The 15,969-nt window shown below is 40.3% G+C and overlaps 1 protein-coding gene across 2 annotated transcripts in view; it reads right to left on the reverse strand.

The window, feature by feature from the left end:
- STAG1 (STAG1 cohesin complex component) overlaps window positions 1-15,969 on the reverse strand; it is a 354,244-nt gene that overhangs the window by 45,647 nt on the left and 292,628 nt on the right. For both annotated transcript variants that reach the window (XM_056121608.1, XM_056121609.1), the window contains one exon: window positions 8,467-8,547. In XM_056121608.1, coding sequence (XP_055977583.1) covers window positions 8,467-8,547 — 81 coding nt within the window. The remainder of the gene's footprint in view (window positions 1-8,466; window positions 8,548-15,969) is intronic.

Here is a 15,969-nt window from a genome sequence, read left to right on the forward strand (position 1 = left end):
GCCCCCCAAAATATGTGTAAATGTGATTTGTAGAGATTAAATGATTTCCTAGAAATACAATAATGAGTACAGAAAAACAGTGATCATCTGACCAGCTCCTCTATTAACACCAGCAAATTTGCTTGTTCCATACTACCACTGTTACTAACAATACAAAAAAAAAAAACGATACTATCAGCCTTTCTGGTTGCCTCTAAATAACCAACATTACAGATGTTAGATATTTTCACCCTAAGAATCTTCTATGTTGTGTTCAAATGTCAAAAAAAAGGGCAGGCAGAGATACAGTGTGTGTGTAGGTCACAGTGGTGCTAAGGAGTTAGTTATTCCTGGCTCTGAATTCAGGGAACACTCATGGCAGGCTTGGGTACCAAACTTGGCTCCTTATTCGCTGTATGATCACTCCAGCCCCCCAAAAAGGGATAGACTTTTCGGTAATGGCCAATGTATTCTTGTAGAATGTTTTTTTTTTTTTTTAAAAAAACCACAACAAATTTCTATTATAAGAGAAATGAACATATTTAAGTTTCTTTTTTTATAAAATTCATGATTTATATTCAATATTCTAACACCAATCCCACCACAACAATATAAGAATTGAAGGGGAACAGGAGGACTAGTAGATTAAGGTCTGCAAGTCTTGTATTTTGAGCAAGATTTTTCTAAGTATTAGGTTTCTTACTTAAAAAATGGGATTATGATAAGCTCCATTTATAATCTTTTTATTTAATTAGAGCATTTATATTCAAGAGACATAAATATATAAGACATCAACCAGACAATAACATAAATAGGTCTCCTTACAGGTCTGATCTAAAGTGAATAGATTTCATGAAATAATCCCCAAATTCCCTTATTGAAGGCATCAGAGAGACAGTACAGAGGGTAGGGCACTTGTCTAGAACTAGGCAGACCCAAGTTGACCCTTGGTGCCCTACCTGGTCCTCCATATACTGCCAGAAATCCTTGAGTTGAGAGCTAGGAGCAAGCCCTGAGCACAACTTGGTCTGGGTCTCCAAACCCAAATTTTCTTATTGCTCTAAGACATAGAACACACTAAGTATGTCCCCAATATTCATGCAGACTCAAATCAAATGTAATCAACTAAAATTTAGGATTAGAATGGCAAATCAAGGTTTTATTTGCTTTTTAAAAGTCAACTTTTGTGATAAGTTATCATCATTAGATAAAATTGATGAAAACCACCCTTCAAATAGTACTAAAAGGTATAATGTGAAGAATAATTTTCTCACTTGTACTTTCCCCCTAGGATTTAGTTTCCAGATAAAACCACTGTTAAAGTTCTTGTATACTTATCCAAGTATGTCACTTATTAACCTTAGCAGAGACTGCAGAATTTTAGAGCTAGAAAGGACAGCTGAACACAACTTCTAATTTTGTTAAGTGAATAACTTGGGATAAATATAAGTACTTTTTAGTTGTTATTAATATCCAGTAAACACTACTATTCTTAAGATGTGATTATATAGCTACCTGCTTTAAAATTAAAGTGAACCAAATCAAGCTCAAATTATACAGGTAATAATTCAGTTAGGGCTGGAGCGACAGCACAGCGGTAGGGCGTTTGCCTTGCACGCAGCCAACATGGCCGACCCGAGTTCGATTCCTCCGCCCCTCTCGGAGAGCCTGGCAAGCTACCGAGAGTATCTCGCCCGCACGGCAGAGCCTGGCAAGCTCCCCGTGACGTATTCGATATGCCAGACACAGTAACGACAAAGTCTCCAACGGAGACGTTACTGGGTCCGCTCGAGCAAATCGATGATCAACGGGAGGGCCTCGAGCAAATAATTCAGTTAAAACTATAGTGAGGAAGTTAGTTACTACACAAATGTTAATAAATCAGACATACACAAAATTTATCTGTATAATTCTTAAATTTATTTTATAAACCTTAATTTAAAAAAATTAGTCATTGTGAAATTACGAAGTTATTCAGAGTTGGGTTTCAGGCACAGTGTTTCAACACTTATTCCTTCACCAGTGTCCACTTTCCTTTACCAATCCCCTCCTCTCTCCTCAATTTGCTATTTACCCTCCTTTTATGAGAGGTGCTTTTTTGGGGGAAGGGAGTGCTGTTTTATAAGAACTGGCAGTACTGTTGAAGACAGGGTTTTATATATAGCACTGTGCCACCTTTCTTAAATTTTTAAAATTGAATAATCATGAGATAGACCACTACAAAGCTGTTCATGATTGGGTCTTAGTCATACAATGATTCAACACCCATCCCTCCACTAGTGTACATTTCCCACCAGCAATGTCCCCCGTATCCCTCCCCTACACAACATCCCCCCCCCCAGCCTCCCTCGATGGCAGGCACTTTTCTCCTTTCTCTTTCCTTTCTCTCTCTCCTTTTCCTTCTGTGTATTATGGTGTGTAATGCAGGTACTAAAGGGTTATCCTGTTTGTTCAGGGTATTCTTTTTTTTTTTTTAACCTGGACTCAGGCTGGAGTAGCTTTTTAAATGGGTGGTAGGTTTGGGATGTGGACATGACTGCTGAGGCTTTCAGAAGTACAGGGAGGTGGGCGAAGGTGGTTTATCTTGACCCTGAGAAAGCCTGGAAATTTCAGTTACAAAACCTGCATGCATACCTGACTTTTCAGCAGATTGTATCTTGGTGAGGTCCGTCCTGAGACAGTTGAGTCAGGCTGGGGACATGGCAGTGATTTTGGATTGTGGAAGCAAGTGGCTGCTGGTGGCTCTGCTTGGATGGGCAAAAACCCAGCCCCCTCTGATTTACCCCAGTGGTCTGTTCAGCCCCTTGCATGGGTTGGGTCTGAGATTAATTGTTCCTTTTCATCTCTTTCAAGATTCATGGGTCTTTGAAGCAAGCCCGTCTACCACCTTTCAACACCACCTCCTCCTCCTGACTGAATGCTTTTCTCTACCACAGATACAGCCCCACCTTGTCTTACCCCCTCAATTCCCTCAGTGGCAAGTTTCTTACTGATTACCAGTTCTCATGTTCTTTGGTTCCATTGTCTTTGGGTATTCCTTATTTGTAGGATAACATTGCTTTATCTTTCCTGCATAGCCTCAGGTAGTTTAGGTTTATTGGGTTGCTAATGTCCAAGAGAACAGAACCAGGTCAACCCCCCAGAGAGCCCTGGCCCTGTTCATAGTGGACAAAGTCGTGCATATGGAGAAAACAGAGAGAAAATGTACACAACACAGTCCCCCCACCCAGCTTCGGTGACAACCCAGGTGAGCTGGGCACAACCATCCCATCATCCCAGTCCCATGGCTGGCCTGGTAGCCCAATTCCTAGATGAGAGAGAGAGAGAGAAAGATACGCTCGGGGGCTCAGGGCCTCCCTCGGGGGCTGGTGAGGTTGGCTGCATCCTGAGCTGGGTCAGGCCCACAGGGCTTGCCTGGTAAGGGCTCACCCACACAGCCCATTTTCAGCCACTGGCAATATGTTCCTTTGTATCCTGCATAAGAGAGATCATTCTGTGTCGGTCTCTCTCCCTTAGACTAACTTCGCTCAGCATGGTAATAAATTTCATGACTTTATCTTTTCTTATGGATGAATAGTATTCCAATATAAAATACATGCACATGTATTTTATAAACCATTTTTATTGAGGTACTGGGATTTATAATACTGTTGGTCATACTTTTCACTGATGCATATATATATACACACACACCCACACACCCACACCAGAGAGCCACTTCCTTCCACCAGTTTCCCAAGCACCGCTTGTAAGCTCAGTTTTGTATTTATTTATTATGACTGATCATTTGTTGTTACCTTTATTTTCTTTTTCTTTTCTAAGCTTTTTTTTGGGGGGGATTACACTTGGTGATGCTCAGGGGCTACTCCTGCCTCTGCCCTCAGAAATTATTCTTGGGGGACCACATGGGTGCGGGGGATCGAACCCAGATTAGCTGCATGCAAGTCAAAAGCCCTACCTGATTGATGTACCATCACTCTGGCCCCAGGAATGCATAATTCTTGCTAACAAAGTTTAATGTGAATATTCAATCTCTAATTTTACCATAAGGTAAGGTAAGGTAAAGGCCCTCCCGTTGATCGTCGATTTGCTCGAGCGGGCCCAGTAACGTCTCCATTGGAGACTTTGTTGTTACTGTGTTTGGCATATCAAATACTCTCGGTAGCTTGCCGGGCTCTTCGAGAGGGGCGGAGGAATCGAACTAGGGTTGGCCATGTTGGCCGCTTGTAAGGCGAACGCCCTACCGCTGTGCTATCGCTCCAGCCCTTTATCGCTCCAGTTCTTTAATATGGTAAAATGTATTTTACCATATTAAAGAACATTTCAAAAGATATGAGATGTAATACAGTTTTAAAGTGCCTTTTATAACGAAAAAGGACAGTTAACTTTGATTACTGCTTTCCAAGACTGAAACTGTCAACAATAATTAAGTGGGGGCTGGAGAGATAGCACAGCGGGTAGGGCGTTTGCCTTCCACGTGGTCGACCCGGGTTCGATTCCCAGCATCCCATATGGTCCCCTGAGCACCACCAGGAGTAACTCCTGAGTGCAGAGCCAGGAGTAACCCAAAAAGAAAAATAAATAACTAAAAGATGCAAGCCAACCAAATATCAATATTCTTTTAGTTAAAAACAAAAGCCTTTGGTGATGGATAATGTTGCTGGAATTATGTGCATGAGAAACCTCTATTTCACAGTATTATAAACTACAGAATCTTAGTAATTATTGTTTTATTTTTTGCTTTTTGGGTCACAACCAGCGATGCACAGGGGTTACTCCTGGCTCATGCACTCATGAATTACTCCTGGTGGTGCTCAGGGGACCATATGAGATGCTGGGAATCGAACCAGGGTTGGCCACATGCAAGGCAAATGCCTTATCCGTTGTTCTATCACCCCAGCCCCAATAATTATTGTTTTAAAAGCTCCAACCATTTTCTAAATTCTCAAGTTATTAGAAAGGAAAAAAAAACAAAACAAAACTTTAGTGTCAGAAATTGAACTCTGCACCTCATTTAAATAAGGCAGGTGCTCTGCTGCTGAGCAACATTCACAGCCCTGAAAAAGTCTGCTTGAGAAAAGAATGCTCCATTATCAAATTGTTTGTTATACACAGAAAGGTATTACTATCCTTCTTTACTGGCTGAGTGGAGTTTGCTTTAGCAGATGAGGATATCAGCATATTTAAATTTTATTTTTGTTATCAAGTGTTTCCTCTTCACATATGTTAAGAGTCTCAATAGCTAAAAAACAACCGAAACATTTATTGCGTGTGATAATTCTAATGCATAATGTATTTTTTGGGGACTGATTCTCTTCACACTTCTAATTCATGATTTTTAAATTTTCCTTTGAGTGATTATTTTTTAGAGAGGTAAACCAGAACCACCAAGGCTGTATCTGTGAAACAGGAATTAGGGAGGGGATAGAGGTAGGAGGCAGAACGATGGGGGAATTTGTTTCTGTTGTGTTTTGCATATACTAATACAGAATGTTTGAAAAATAAAATATCCACTTTAAAAAAAAAAAAGCTTTTGGGCTATACTCTGTAGTGTGTGGATCACGCTAGGCAGCTCAAGAGACGATGTGGGGATCCAACTCAGGGCTCCCGCATGCAAAGCATGTGCTCCAGCCCTTTGAATTATGTCCCCAGTCCCACCTTTTGCTTAGAAAAGAGTATGAATTTAGGACAGAAATCTATGTGCAAACCAGCTCACTGCCCTTTAATCAATAACACATTTTAAGACTGCTTATTTTCCTTATATTCCCTCATGAATGGAGCTGGTGTGGGTTTATTTCTAATTTACTCTTGTGCAACGAGTAGCTCCTTAGGACTCTATTTTTATCGGAAAAAAAAGTGCTATTAGACATTCTACTGCTGAAATTCTGGGGCTTTATCTAGATTAGAAAAGATCTTCATGTTTACATAGGTTCAGTATGCTGCCTGACTTTCCTGGGCCCTTATTTCACCTAATCTCTGGCTGGTATTGCATGATCATAAAAAAACAAAACACCCTTTTAAAAATAAAATTTTATCTAATAACCTAAGTTTAGGTTTTTTTTTTTTTTTTTTTTTTAAAACAGCAGTGTTGGGGCTAGAGGACAGGCATTAAGCCTTACATGCAGGAGGCCTGGATTTGATCATGGTCCCCAGCACTGCAAGAATCAATCCCAGGAAACCAAGCCAGAGCAGCCCCTGGATACGGTTATGTGTGGTCAAATAAACCAAGCCAACACCAAAGCTAGACTGGAAAGGTAGTACAGGAACTAAGGGCCTTGATGCAGCAACCCAGTTTGATTCCAGGTACCTCATATGGTTCCCAAAGCACTTTCAGGGATCATACTTTAACACAGAGCCAGGATAGCCTTTGAGCATTGCCTGGTGTGGCCCCAAAATGAAACAAAAATACCTAAAGCCAAAGAAAAGAGTAATGTTTAATTTGGAATAGGCAGTATTAGAATTGAAAGATATATGCGATTATCTTTCAATGATACTCACCAAGGATTTTACAGTTTCATCTACTATTCTTTCTCTTTTTCTTTCTTGAGTGAGGTAGGGGGTTGGGCCACACCTGGTGGTACTTGGAGACTAGTCCCAATTTTGTGCTTAAGGACTGCCTCCCAGTGATCCTGGGGAACCACACGGTTCTTGGGGATCAAATCAGGGTTGGCCATAAGCTAGGCAAATACCTTAACCTCTGTACTATGACTGTACTATCTCCCCGGCCCTATGTGTTACCTCTTAGAAGAATGTCAACTTTAAGTGAATATGTATACACATACACACACACACACACACACACATTGACAACTTGCTTGACAACAAGTTAAAAGATGAATCAAGAACTGAGAATACAGCTAGCCTTCTGCCTGCTGCTCTGCAGCCCCAGGAGAGCCTCACCTCTGGCTGACACCACTGGGCCTAATTTGAAACTGGAGGCAGAGCCTTTTCCTTCTGATTAGCTCCCAACAACCTCAAAACCTGACCTGTGCTAAATAAATGGGCCCACAACATAGCTTAGTGCCACAGATCTGCTCAACAAATTACAGTGCTCACATTTATTCTTCCAGTCATTTGGTGAAGACGCACAGAGAAGAAAGAACAACCTCAGCATCTTCTGAGGGGTCTCACTACAAAGACTCACTCACATCCAGCCTAGCAAGAACACTAGAAAACCAATGGGAAACACATAGAAACCCCCGCCTCCCAGGCTCAATGAGAGAAAACATTACCCCCGAAGACATAAATAACACTAGTAAATCCACAGACAACGTCTTCAGTGAAACCACGATGAGGCTGTTCAACAGGTTCAAAGAAACAATAGCACAGGTATTCAGCAAGGCAAAGAAAGTAGAAGACGAAATGAAAAGATGACTACAGTCAGAAATGAAGAACCTCAGAGGTGATATAAAAAGTCAACAGAAGAAGCTCTGAAGATCAGAAGAGATGCCGAGCAAAAGAACAGCATCCAAGAAGAGAGAAGGAAACCACTAGAAAACAACAGAAGTGGAGAACAGTTTGAAAAGAAATGAGCAGCACACCAGAAAACTATGGAATGAGTTCAAGAGGAGCAACTTAAGAACCATTGGAGCCTTGAAAAACAGGAAGGCAAATGTGATGAAGAGACAATAGTTTAAAAAACGACAAAAGTAAAAGCTACTGGATACTGAATGCAGTAAGATCAAAAAAGGAATTTACATACAACAGAAAAGACCTATAAAATGTACAGCAGATCCATCAAATATAACCGTGAGCCAGAAGAGTATGGAGGGATATAGTACAAATACTCAATAAATGAACACCTGACCAAGAATTCCCTATCCATCTAGATTACTATTCAGATCTGAAGAAACAATACAAAGCTCTATAGACAGCTTAAGAATTCATAGACTTAAAACCAATTTTGCTAGAAGCCGTAAAAGAGCTTCTCCAAATGACAGGACAAACTTCCCAACAGTGGCAGTGAGTACAGCACTCACTAATGTTGCATATGGTTGCCCTTCACTGGTTCAAGAAAGGTGTTTATCCCCAGCTTGCTAAGAAATTTTATACATTTTTAATAATGAATTAAGATCACATTTCCAATGGTTAGAATCATCACAAATGGACTTTTACTGATTCATATTCTGATAATTCTATTTGTCATTCCTGTAAGTTTTCTTGGAGCAAGCAATATGAAATAAATTTTTTTTATATCTGCCAAGGAGGGAGATAAAGCGGGAAGGGAAGGACCCTTGGGACTTTGGTGGAGAGAGGGACACTGGTGGTGGGACTGGTGTTGGAACCCTATATGCCTTTTACAACTCTATTATAAACAACTTGTAATCACAGTGTCTTAGTGAAAATAAATATTAAAAAATTTGACCATACATATTTTATTTAAAATTATAATTAACTGTACTAATTGATAACAATAAAATGAAATGAGTTAAACAAAGATTTTTTTTTAAAGTATTAATGTTTCTGCCTACAGAAATGCTTACTTACTTTGGAAGGAGAACCATCAGTAATTTTCACCAACTGCCAAAGAATCGAGTAATGGGAACACTGCAGTGCCTGTACAACTATCTGTATATAAAAAAAGAATTTAGACAAATGAGACAAACTTTATCACTGCACAGTAGTAAGAGATTATTTACCGTAGATTTTTCTCTAATAATAAGGCTGCAAGCCCAATGTTGTACAATTAATATGCAAGCATAAAATACTTGGTTAAGACATATAAATCTAGAGAACATAGCACCTATCTTTATAAATAGGAATTCAAATAAAAGATTTAAAGAAAATGCATTGATAATAATACTTTGTTCAGCTGGATTTTTAAGACTGCCGAAACCTTTATCCAAATTTTAGTTGATATATATAAACATAATGAATATATGGAAGTACATCCAGGTCAAGAAATTACTGTTAGCACCTTTCACCAATATAACTACTTTCCTACTCATATAAGAGGAAAAGTTCTGGGGCTGGAGCTATAGCACAGTAGGTAGGGCGTTTGCCTTGCACGCAGCCAACATGGCCGACCCAGGTTCGATTCCCAGCACCCCATATGGTCCCCTGAGCACTGCCAGGAGTAATTCCTGTGTGCATGAGCCAGGAGTAACCCCTGAGCACCGCTGGGTGTGACCCAAAAAGCAAAAAAAAAAAGAGAGAACAGTTGTTTTTTTTTAATCTTAGGGCCACACCCTGAGTTGCTCAGAGGTTACTCTGGGGGCTGTGCTCAGAAACCACTCTCACTTCTGGTGGGCTTGAGGGATCATAGGGGCACCAGGGAACAGACCTGGGTTAGCCGAGTGTAAGGCAAACACCTTATTTGCTGTGCTATCTCACAAGACCAAGTTTTTCTGTCTTAATTATCAGACTACATCCTCAGAGATTATTCGTATAAATAAAAAGAATCATATAATGTGTATTATCTTGAGTCAGCGATATTCATACAAGTTGCATGTAGTGATGGCTTGTTACTTGTCAGCCTTATGTTATACTTAGAAAATCCTATATTTTCCTTCTACTGTTGAACTTTTACCAAAATTTGTACAAAACTTTTACAAAGTTTTAGGTCATTATAAATAATCATTTTAGGAATATTCTATTATTTCTTCAGTGTACAATTGTATGCATTACTCCAGTGCGGAGGTTCTATAAATTTTCAGTTCTCAGGACCTCTTTACACTCTTAAGACTTATTAAGCGACTCTATAGAGATTTTTCAAGTGGGCTTTAATCTAACAATATTGCTTTATTAGCAAGTAGATATTAACTAACTTAAATAGACACTAAAGGATTATAGGGACCTAGAATGTAGCTTGGTGGCTAAGTGATACTTTGCTTACTTGTGATGAAGGTTTGATTGTCAGTACCACAGATAAAACTCCTTCCCTGCCTAAAAAAAATCTTCCCCAAAAGATTTCATCATAACACAGATAATATGTATTTCTGAGCTCAGAGAGATGACAGTACAGTTAAGGCATTTGCCCTGCATATGGTTGACCCCAGTTGAATTGCTGGCACCACGTATGGTCCCCTTAGCACCAGAGGAGTGATCTCTGCTAACAGAGCCAGGAGTTAAGACCTCGGCACTGCAGAGTGTAACCCTAAAACCTAAAGTTCTGAAAAAAGAACTGATGTTTCTAAAATGAAAAGAAGAAAAACACAAAACTCGATCAGACAAATCTGCTTCTACGTGTTACTTTACATTGCTGCCTTAAAGTTTATACCACAGATTAACTGGAAAAAGACATTTTGTTTTGTTTTTGTGCCACACCATGCAGTGCTCATAGGAGCGTATGTGGTTACAGGGATCAAACCTAGGTAGGCCGAGCTCAAGGCAAGTATCTTACTTACTGTACTTATTACTCTACCTCAGAAAAAAAGATACAGTTTAATAGCCTTTGTATATAAATATGAATATTTTGATATAATACCAATATCAATATAGATGAGACAATGAGGATAAAAAAAGGTGCTGCTTTTGATGAAACACTATTGATATGAATGTCAAGGTCTTATTAAACATAATTAAATGATTGATCTCAGAATGACATAAACAAGACTGAAACATGTCAAATTATGAAACTCAAAAATAGAGAAAATCACTTTACAAAACTAAGCAGCTTAATATGGAACACCTATTTGTCCTGAACACCTTTAGATAATCTTTAACAGAATATAAGTACAGGGGTTGGAACGATAATATAGCAGGTAGGGCATTTGCCTCGCATGTGACAAACCCAGATTTGATCCACGACATTCAGTCCCCTAAGCACTGCCAGGAGTGATCCCTGAGTGTAGAGCCAGGAGTAAGCCCTGAGCACAGAGTCATGTGTGGAGAGAAGAAATTAAAAAAAATTCCCTCAAACTTACAAAAACAATTTGAACAGAGAAGTGACATGCAGTGAATTAAGAGTAGTTTCTTAGAAATTATAAAATATAGAAAATTATTTGATTTTTCTTGTATATTTTGGTTATATTTATTGAATCACTGTGGGAAAAGTTATAAAGCTTTCAAGATTAAGTCTCAGTCATACAATGATCAAACATCTTTCCCTTCACCACCAAGAACTCCAATATACCTCCCTTCTCCCCCTCCCAATGCCTGTGAGGCAGATGATTTCTACTTAACTCTCTCTCTCTACTTTGATTACATTCATTATTCTGACAAAAGATGCAACATTATTTTAGAATTTCCCTTCAACAATTAGAACTTCTGAAAAGGCATTGTGAAATAATTTGTTTTCTATAGCTGGTTATGAGAACCATATGATGTCGTGTGGCTGCAATAGCGGCCACACAATTTTGGATTTCTGATAATTTACTAGGTAAGTCTGGAGGGATTTCTACCAAGAACAGGTAATTACAAAATTGGTTTCTGTGCGACGGGTGTTATGGCCGTGCCGGAACACCGCTTGTGGGGGGCAACTAGTGACCTCAGTAGGGCGTGAAGGATGAGGTGGTACCACTCTCTTCCCATGAGACTGCACTTGCCCTGTCACCGCCAGCTCATACCTGGCTTTCCAATAAGCTCTGAGGCGGCGGCCACCTTGCTAGCAGGAGGGAAAAAGGCAGAAGGGAGCAACATCCTTTCCCTTCAGGGGAGGCCTGGCGCTATAGTTTAACGCATAGTCCATTCACTTTTCTGCCACAAGCTGCCCGGCTCTGGAGTAAGTCCTTTTGCCTCTGGAGCCATGGCCCTGCCGGAGAGCCGCTCGTGAGGGGCAACTTGTGACCCTTTCTTGTATAATTTTTAAGAGGAAGTTTGGGGCCACATTCACCTAAGAGTGGTTGCAAGACAACTGTAGTCTGGGAATCAAACTGGGGCCAGCTGTATGCAAGGTAAGAAAGAACCTTATTTCCTGTACTATGTCTTCATCCTTTATACAACATTTCCTAATTATAGTAAGTATTTCTCTCTGGGGTGAAAGAGACAGTACAGGAGGCAAGGCACTTACCCTACTTGTGGCCGCTTGGGCGGTGACCCTGGTTCATGCCCCAGAACCACTTGATTCTTTGAGCACAGGCAGGGATCACTCCAGAGCACAGAGCTTGGAATACCCCTGAGCACTTCCAGATATGGTCCAAACTCTCCAATTCTCAAACCAAAACAAAGAGGCCCGAGAGATAGAACAGCAAGTAGCTTGCCTTGCATGTGACCTGGGTTTGATCCCAGGCATCCCACCAGGAGTTGTTCCTGAGCGCAGAGTCAGGAGTAAACCCTGAGCATTGTCAGGTTTAGCCCCCAAACAAAAAACAAACAAAACCAAAAAAAGGAAGCCTAATTAAAATAAAATCACTCCATTTAAAAAACTGATCTATAGACTAGGTATTATTAGAAATGAAAGACTAATATAAAATTCTTAGAGGTGCTTATGAGAGTAACTTGGAAACTTCAATCAAATAAAGTATCTCCATTTTAATCCGCTTCATGTACTGATACTCATTACATGCTTACATTAAAAAGGCTCTATTGCATTATTTTGAAATGAAAAAGCCCTCTCTTAACTAGGAAGTACTTTGGTTTTTCACAGGAAAATTGTTAAACAGCAAACGTGATTACACTATAAAAGAACTCAGAATTCCTTCTAGGCTTTTCATCAGCATATTGGTATTCTACCTCCCACAGCTATCTTTATTGTCCAGGTGCCAGTAACTTCATCTTTTAACAGTACTAGCACTTTTAATAGTACTAACACAGATGAATAATACTGAATAAAAACTTTGAACGCCAACACAGATTTTTCTAACCTACGAGCACCATGGTCCTTCTGCCCTTTCTTGAATCACATGCTGTGACTGGACAGAACCCAATTTTTGATTTGATGACTAAGAATTTCTTCCACCCAACTCTTCTGCTGTTCTGTTGGTATGAGGGTACTTTGGTCCTGGAAGACACAGTAATGTGTACTGCATTATTCCTTTTTTTGTCCACACTGGTGGTGCTTAGTGCTTAATCTGATCCTGCTCACAAATCACTTCTGGCAGGGCTTGGGGGACCATAAGGAGTGCTGCGATGAAACCTGGGACTGGCTGCGTGTAAGGCCAGCACCTTATTTGCTATAGCACCTTATTTGCTATTATCTCTCTGATCCAAAGTGATATTTAAAAAAAAACCCAGCAAATATAAACAAAAGTGATAATGAGCTTAAGATTAATCTGCTTCTAATAGTCAATGTTCTATTTCTCTGGCCTCTAGCAATATCCAAAGTCAGCCATGAGACAGGTACAGATGATTTCCCTCACACGTGGGAAAGAAGCATAGTAGCCGAACATCAAAAGTGCAAAAGTGACAGAATCTAGAACTGGTCTACAGACTGAGCTTAGCATGATAGTGAGATGGGGAGGAGGGGAGTAGGATGAGGAGGCTGAGGCATGGCAGGAGTGGGCGGGGCTAGGAAACAACGGAGGGAAATGAACAATGATGGAGGATGCTGGAATGTCGTATTCCTGAAACCCTATCATTGACAGCACAGAAAACTAAATTGTAGAGACTTGGACTAAAAAAGAAAGAAAGAAAGAAAGAAAGAAAGAAAGAAAGAAAGAAAGGAAAAAGAAAAAGAAAGCCTTTAGGTGTAATATATAGGTGTAAATATAAATATACTCAACTTAAATAAAACTGGATATAGGCTGAAAAACTAACACATAAAAATGGCTGGAGAGATGGTTCAGCAGGGTATGCAAAGGCTAGCACCCACAGTCCCTCAGCCAGTGCAAACCTTGAACACTGCCGGGTGTGGCCCAAATAACAAAACAAATAAAAAAAATTCCCCCAGACATGAAAGCATTTAACATCAGGAGCGATAGCACAGCAGGTAGGGCGTTTGCCTTACAAGCGGCCAACATGGCCGAACCGAGTTCGATTCCTCCGCCCCTCTCAGAGAGCCTGGCAAGCTACCAGAGTATTCGATATGCCAAACACAGTAACAACAAAGTCTCCAATGGAGACGTTACTGGGCCCGCTCGAGCAAATCGACGATCAACAGGAGGGATGCACTTTTAAAATATGATAGACACCATCCTCTACCTATTTACTCTGCCTACCTAAAGTAAAAAATTACCTACAATATCAAGTACTTTTGAAATATGAAGCAGAACATTCACACAGTGCTAGCAAGAATAAAAAATGGGTATACCTATCCTTGTAAATGGTTATAGTCAATCTGAAAAAATAGTTCAATTTCTAATAAAATTAAATAAAATTAAAGATACACTTATAAAAGATCCAACAAATTCATTTGTAGGTATTTGTTTTAGAGAAATGACAACTGATGTTCAAACAAAAAGTTGTACACTTATGCACACTGAGACCTTAGCTGTGATACATAAACGTTGGGAGGAAATCAAATGTCTTTCAATAGTTAAACAGAACAAGGGATAAAAACAAACTACTTCATACACAACTGGGATCAATCTAAAAAGTATTATAGCCATTAAAGACATACTCAGGGAAATGAGTGACGTTCTAAAAGGTTACCTACAATATGATTGCTATTTGGGAATCTCAAAACAAACAAAAAGATCAATATTTCTAGAAATTGTGTATGAAATAAGCAAATGACTACAAAGAAACAAAGGAGAAGGTTATTCTGCACTCTGGATGTGCTGGTAACAGCATAAATGAATATACATGTTAAAATTCCTTATTTTCTCCCGAGCTTCACCTGAGCGTGTCCCAGGTGGTGCCTGACACTGCAAGGTGAGAGCAGTGCTGCATCCATGGGCTCCAGCACCGAACCAGCAGCCTGGCTGGCTGAGAACTGTCCTTGAGTACTGCAGAGCCGCCCTCCCCACAGTCTGTAACTTTGGGGCCAACAATGCAGCTCTAAGGGCTGGAATACATTTCTGTAATGAATAGCCTTGGTTTATCTCCTCTACTACATGCTCCCCTAAACACACCAATGCTGGACCCTAGTACTGCTGAGATTGGTTCTAGGGATCCTTGAGCACTGCTAGGCAGAATCCATTAAATGCACTTTACATAAAAAATTTCACAATGTGACTGAAAAATAATAAGCAATATAGCATAAAGTTTGCAGTAGTAGCACTGTAGCACTATCCTCCCTTTGTTCATCGATTTGCTCGAGCGGGTACCAATAACGTCTCCATTGTGAGACTTGTTACTGTTTTTGGCATGTCGATTATGTTACAGGTAGTTTGCCAGGCTCTGCCGTGCGGGCAAGATATTCTCTATAGCTTGCCGGGCTCTCTGAGACGGGTGGAGGAATCGAACCCGGGTGGGTGATGTGCAAGGCAAACACCCTACCTGCTGTGCTATCACTCCAGCCCGGTTTGCAGTAGTACAAACATTAAAATAAACCACTGTTACTGTCCTCCCATTGTTCATCGATTTGCTCGAGCGGGCCCAGTTAATGTCTCCATCGTGAGACTTGTTGTTACTGTGTTTGGCATATCGAATACGTCATGGGGAGCTTGCAAGGTTTTGCCGTGTGGGCGAGATACTCTTGGTAGCTTGCCGGGCTCTCTGAAAGGGGCGGAGGAATCGAACCCAGGTCAGCCGGGTTGGCTGTGTACAAGGCAAACGCCCTACCCACTGTACTATCGCTCCTGCCCAGTTTGCAGTAGCACAAACATTAAAACAAACCACAGTAATATAAAATAGCAACTAGTTCTTAAATTCCTAAATTCTGTATGTGCTTTGAAATAAAATTCATCCACTTTGTTCTATTACTGGCAGACTGTAAGTTTAAAAAATATATTGGCAGGGTGAAAAAAAAACTGAACAGTATCAAGTCTGCTTCTGTAACAAAAATAAGCCAAGACTTTCCAATGAATGAGTTACAGAACACACTGATCCATAGCAATTCTGGATCATAATATTTTATTGTCAAACTTATCATAAAAATAAAATGTTCAGTATTTGAAACAAGAAAAAAGCACTGTAGGGGCTGGAGCAATATCACAGTGGGCAGGGCGTTTGCCTTGCACACGACTGACCTGGGTTCGATTCCCCATCCCATATGGTCCCCTGAGCACC

This window comes from Sorex fumeus, unplaced genomic scaffold (assembly GCF_029834395.1).
Source record: "Sorex fumeus unplaced genomic scaffold, SorFum_2.1 ptg000044l, whole genome shotgun sequence".
NCBI lineage: Eukaryota > Metazoa > Chordata > Mammalia > Eulipotyphla > Soricidae > Sorex > Sorex fumeus.